At 56.7% G+C, this 5,815-nt stretch overlaps 1 protein-coding gene across 1 annotated transcript; it reads right to left on the reverse strand.

Annotated features, from left to right (window-relative positions):
• On the reverse strand, nucleotides 1–5,815 carry ACR (acrosin; the record flags this gene model as incomplete). The annotated part of the gene is made up of 5 exons (XM_081249520.1): nucleotides 1–474; nucleotides 1,002–1,147; nucleotides 4,021–4,304; nucleotides 4,508–4,714; nucleotides 5,748–5,815. 5 exons carry the CDS (start codon nucleotides 5,813–5,815, stop codon nucleotides 1–3), a joined length of 1,179 nt encoding a protein of 392 aa, XP_081105646.1.

The raw sequence follows: 5,815 nt of genomic DNA on the forward strand, positions 1-5,815 counted from the left end.
TCAAAAAAAGGCCTTCCCCTTCAAGGCCTCTATGAGCTGCTGTAGTCGCTTGGCAAAAGAAAGTGCTTGGGGAGGTTTAGTGGAAGGTGGCGGTGGGGGAGGAGGAGGTGGGGGCGGTGGGGCAGTGGGGGGCGGTGGAGCTGCAGGTTGGGGTCGGGCCACTGCAGCGGGGCTCTGGGAGGGAGGTGGTCGAGGAGGGTGTTGGAAGTACCAAGGTGGCCAAATAGAAGGCTGAGTGGAGGCGGATTTAGGGGGGGGTGCTGGAGTAGAAGGAGGGGGAAGGGTGGGCAACTGAATCATGTGCAAAGCGTTAGAACCAATCTTGGAAGCAATCCAGTTCAGATAGGACCAGGTAGACGTGTAGACTCCGGGGCGCTTAGCTCGGGCACAGCCTACCCCCCAGCTTGTGATTCCCACGACCACGTAGCTGTTTTCCACGCTGTCTCTGCACATGAGAGGCCCACCGCTGTCCCCCTGCCCAGAAGGACACAGAAGTCACTCTCTGCCGGAGCCACTTTCCCTGCCCAGAAGGGTCATAGACTCTGGGAGGCAATTTTGCAGTCGTATGTTTCCCTGCTGCCATAAACACAGGAGATTGTGGTAAAGTTGAGGTGCACCAACAGCTTCTCTGGGATGTGAGAAGGGTGTGGATTGTCCTGGGTTTCCTCGCAGTGAGGGGGCAAGGTGACAAACCCATGTGCCTGTGCATGTGGTTTTACGTGCGTATGTGAGCATGTGTGTTCAAGTGGATTTGACTGTTCTGCATTCTGGTGAAGAGAGGTAAGCATCCTCTTTGGAGCTGTGTTTGGACGATATGATCTCTGCGTTAGGGTGGGATAAAGTTCTACAAATGGTGATTGATTCTTTGTAGGGGCAGCTGGTGGGTGTCACCTCCCAAGCTCATTGTGACTGCAGATGCTGGAAGACGGGACCAGGGAAATTTGCTCAGGGATCCAAAAAAGAGGTGTCCGCAAGGGCCTGGGTACCCAAAGGAAAGTTACCTGGCAGGTGTCAATCTTGCCTTCAGGATACCCTGCGCACACATTGGTTGAACGAATGCGCCCATTGTACCACCTGGTCGAGTTGCATAAGTCGAGGTCGATGATGTCCACACGTGCCTCCTGCAGTATAGGTGATGTCCTGGGGACTACAGCCAGGCGACTCAGTGGTCAGTGATCACAGAAGACATGTTCTGGGAAAGCCCTGCCTTCCTCCCTCCACTAAAACCCCATCGTTCTGAAATGCTCTGTTTAAACCTAAGATCCATGCAAGTCAATGCCCCCGGCCTCTCCTTACCCACTCCAGAAGGGAAGAAAACACATGGCTGGAAGAGCAGAGGAGAGACGGGAGATGGAGGTGAAGGAGAGAGGAAGAGAGGAAGGAGGTGCCCAGTGGGCAGACGGCAGGTGGAGGATGGATGGATACAGCTGGAGAGTCGTGGACATTAATGGTAGGCGATGGCTTACGGAGGGCATGTTAACAATTATACTGGTGAGCGCTCACTGTGAATCACACAGGCTTCGTCCATTCACTCCTCATGCCCGCCTCATGAGTTAGGAATGGTTATTCCCCTTTTCTCCCATCAGGAGGTTGGAGCACCAATTGCCAAGGTCACAGCAGGGACCTGGTGTGGCTTGGATTCACACCCAGGTTTTCTTCTCTGTACTCAAGTCCAGGCCACACCTTTCGCTCTGGCTCTAGGTCACCCCCTGCTTTTCGTCCTCCCCCCGTTGTGCACAGGACCCGCTGGACCTGGTCTCATGAGTCCCTCCCCACGCGCCTCGTATCTGTTTAGAGATGTGGACAGAGCAGAGCTACGGCAGGGCCTCCACACACAGGCAGACCTGTCAGGGGCACGGGTGGTTGAAATGACCCCTGAGGCCACGTCAGAACTTCCTTTATTGCCTCAGATGCTCGGCCATGACCAGGGGTCATGGAGCAGCCAGCTCCACTGCATCTGGCTTGGAGCCCAAGAGCCGACGCGACCGTCCCCTCTGCATCACGTGGTCCCACAGAGAGGAGGGTTCCGCTGGCCCTGCCACAGCAGCACCCACAGCCCAGCCACAGCCCAGTGGGCTTGAATGTCATCTGTAGTACAGATGGGGAGTTGCCGGATCAGACCTGTCAGAGGGGCAGACCCAGAGCATGGCTCTGAAGCCCGAGACGGAAGGCAGGAGCCCCATGGAGCACTGTGGGTGGGGCAGGCCCAGGAAGCGTTCAGTAGATGGCTGCTGAATGCACGTTTGTGTGGCTTTGGTTATGCTTCCAATCTCCTTAGCCCCACCTTTCCTTCCCATCCAAGCAGCAATGAGGGTTTTGTACATGCACTGCCCTTTGGGTAGGGGTAACACGGAAATAACAATGGCAAGCCTGGCTTGTTGGCCATTAAGGTGACCTTTTAAATCTATGGCAGAGCCCACAGTCTTGAAAGCCATGAGATTCATTGTTAATAGCCAGGTGTCCTGAAACACAGAAGAGTTTTCTCAGTCCCAGCACCTTGGCTTTAAACATCAAATGCCAAAAAAGCCTGCAGGAGCTAAAAATTCAATGGAAAAAGAGGCCGATTCCCAAAAGCGCTCTTCCAGCCCCAAAGCATCTGAGTTCAAGGAACAGGTAGTTCAAGGAAAAGAAAGGTCGGAAGGCATATCACAGGAGGCTGGGGGTTTCTTTAAGACTTGTCCTTAAAGGTGGGGGATGTGCTTGGAAAAAAAAAGATAGAAATCTCATTAAATTTAAGGTGATTCTAGAACAAAATAGGTCTTGCGTGACGTCCAGGGTATATAGGTGGGAGCCCACAGTTCTCCTGAGCAAAAGGACAGCAGAGGTGGGGTTGGTGGGCGGCGGGGGGGCGAGTCACCGGATGGAAATCCTGAGATCAGCCTCCCAGGGACTGCAAGAACCCCCAAAAGAGCCCCCGTCGGACGGGTGGGCAGAGCAGGGCAGGCCAGGGGGTGAGACAAGAAGGAAGTGTGTACTTGCTCTAGAGATCATGGCAGAGCCACGGACACCAACAGCGGGACAGGGATTGACACCCCAGGCCAGGGAGGAAAGGTTGTGAGTCAGCAAAGGCCAGTGAAAGCAAAGGCGGCTGGGAGGAGATGCCCTTCCCTGAGGGACAGCATAGGTGGCAATCCTATCAGAAACTAAGATCAAACTTTGAGAGAGGAGAAGACGAGTTAAGGGAAGAATCCAAAATTACTGATTTTTGTTACCAAAAAAAGAAAAAAATACTGAGTTTTAAACCCCAAATAATTGAACTGCCTTGAATTAGGAATCCCAGATTTTCCATTATCAATGAACAAAAGAGATTGAAAGCTAAGTTAATTTCAATCATATCTTCACATACCTAATGTGACTGAGTGAAGACTCACGCACCCACCTACGGAAAGCTGAATGGGCAGCTCACGAGCAGAGGCCTGTCCTACTCCATCCTGCCCCGCTAGCAGAACCTTGCTGCCCGTTGCTGACCCGCAGAAAGCCACACCCACCACCAGCCCCTCTCCCGGTCTCCAGAGGACACGCGCAGTTACGGCTGGGCAGGAGGGGCTGCCGGGAAGCATGGGGAGCAGAGGTGGCACTAGGACAGAAGGGCTGGGCTCGGGAGTCGCAGAGCTTGGAGACCACGTGACCTGGCCCTTCCATATACAGATGGGGAAACTGAGGCACAGAGAGGGAAACTCGGTCTAAAACCCTTCTCCAAGTGCTGCTTCGGGGTGCGTCCCCCACTTCCAGAACTCACCCCGGGGCTCCAGGCACAGCCTCGACCCCATGCTAAAGACGCCAAGGTTCTCCTTGCGCGTGCCATCTGCCTCTCCCCGGGGGGGCACACCAGCCGCCGGTGAGGGGCCCTGGACAGGGAACTCTACTCTGTTGCTCTGGCTGTGAAGGGGGACAGTGACAGGACCCACTCACAGCACCGCGCTGGGGACTGGGTGGGGCTAGGGCAGGCGTCCACATATTTCCCCTTCACCTCAAGGACCACCAAGGGGATGAGCAGCACTTCTCCCTGCAGGTACTCACCATTGTCTTTTAACAATCCCCAGCCAGCCACCCAGCATGTCTGGGGAATTCTGGGTGGGCCTGCCCGAAACTGGGGCAGGCAGCCTGGTCCAATGAAGTGCCCACAGGGAACAGGAGGGGTGATCTTCATGAGAGCGATGTCGTTTGCCTCTGAGCCCGGGGAGTATTTCTCGTGAATGATGATTTTCTCAGCATATCTCTCCTGCAGAGGCGGCTTCACTGGCTTATTGCTTCCCCACACGACTTCGTTTGCTCCGAAAATCAGCCTCCAGTCGGTAACTTTGCTGTGGGCACAGAGGTAAGCCAGGTCACCCTCGCTGTGGACTGGCTGGTGACCGTGACCCTTGGAGCACCCCATCCCCAGCAGGTGCGGCTCAACCACACTGGGCCCAAAGCCTCAGGTTTCCCCGGCACACAGGCCCTTGGAGAACGCCCAGTTCTGAGAAGAGCCTTTCTGAAGACCCCCTCTGCGTGTCCCCGCACATACTTTTTGCTCTGGAAGCAGTGAGCAGCAGTGAGCAGCCAGTGGGCGTTCAGCAAGGTGCCCCCGCACGCATGATACCGCCGGTTGTTGTGGTACGTGAAGATCTGGAGGCTGACCATCCAGGGCCAGGCCCCGTGCGCTGCGGCCTGCCCGCCGATGATACGCATGCCCCCTTGCTGGTTCTGCCTGAACCGTAACCCGCAGGGGCCACTGAGGAGAGACCATGGGCACAGTTCGAATCAAGAATAGGCCAGCCTGTCCTCGTGCTTCCACAACTGGGGGAGGGGGCATGGGGCCTGTCATGGTGGGGAAGAGCCGTGGGGTCCTGGGAAAGCAGGGGCCGCTCGCGGGTGTGGGATCCAGGGGGACGGCTGAGCAGCGGTGCTGTGGCGGCTGTGATGGGACAGGAAGCCACGGGCTCCAGGAAATATTCCAGGGGTGGCATTTCTTGGGTCTTGTGAGTGTGGTCACAAGGTGGGGATAGAGGGGGCCATGGGTAGCTAGGACAGACTGTGAGGTCCCTAGAAGTATGGGAGATCCCTGATCAGAGGGGGAGGCTAAAGGTGGGAGCAGAGGGGGGTAATCTTGTGTGGGAGACTCCGGGAAGAGCCAGCGGGTCCTGGGGCTGCAGGGCTGGGTTGGACAGTGGTAGGAGGAGAGCAGCCGCAGGTAGATAAAGTGACCCCCAGGGGAGGGGGCACACTGAGGCGGGAGCGGCCCAGAGGGGGAAGCTCAGGGCTCTGTGTCTCTGGTGGGAGTTTGGCAGTCATTGGCATTGCGGGGTACCTTGGGGGCTTGGGATTCTACACGTGGAGTGGAGGTCCCAGAGGTACCACCTGACGATACCCTGGGGCCTTTGGGATCACCTTCAGTGGCTGCGTGGCGGGGTGGGGGGGTTCCAGTATCTGCGGGAGGACAGGAGCTCCTAAGAATCAAGACTCCCGTTCAAGAGACAGTGAAGTCAGTCGCTGGGCGGGGAGGGAGCACAGGCCTGTGTGCTGCAGGGCCCGAGGAGTCAATCTCTGGCGGAAACCATGGATGTCTGGGGCCCTGGGGGCTCTGGGCTGAGGATGCTGGGGGCAGGGCTGGTCTGGGTTGGGGATATGGGTAACAGGCGCTGTGAGACCCGGGGGACTGCTGAGGCCCCAGCTTGGCTTCCTCCAGAGCCCTGGACAGAGGGAGTCTGGGTGGGGTCTGTTACTCAGAAGACACCCTCCCCACCCCAGGTGTCTCTGACACTTACTCACACATGGTGTTATCTCTAGCGACCACAGACACTGCCAAGACCAGCATAACGGCAGTTGGCAGCAT

Source organism: Mesoplodon bidens (assembly GCF_964165515.1).
Source record: "Mesoplodon bidens genome assembly, chromosome: 11".
NCBI classification, from domain to species: Eukaryota; Metazoa; Chordata; class Mammalia; order Artiodactyla; family Ziphiidae; genus Mesoplodon; species Mesoplodon bidens.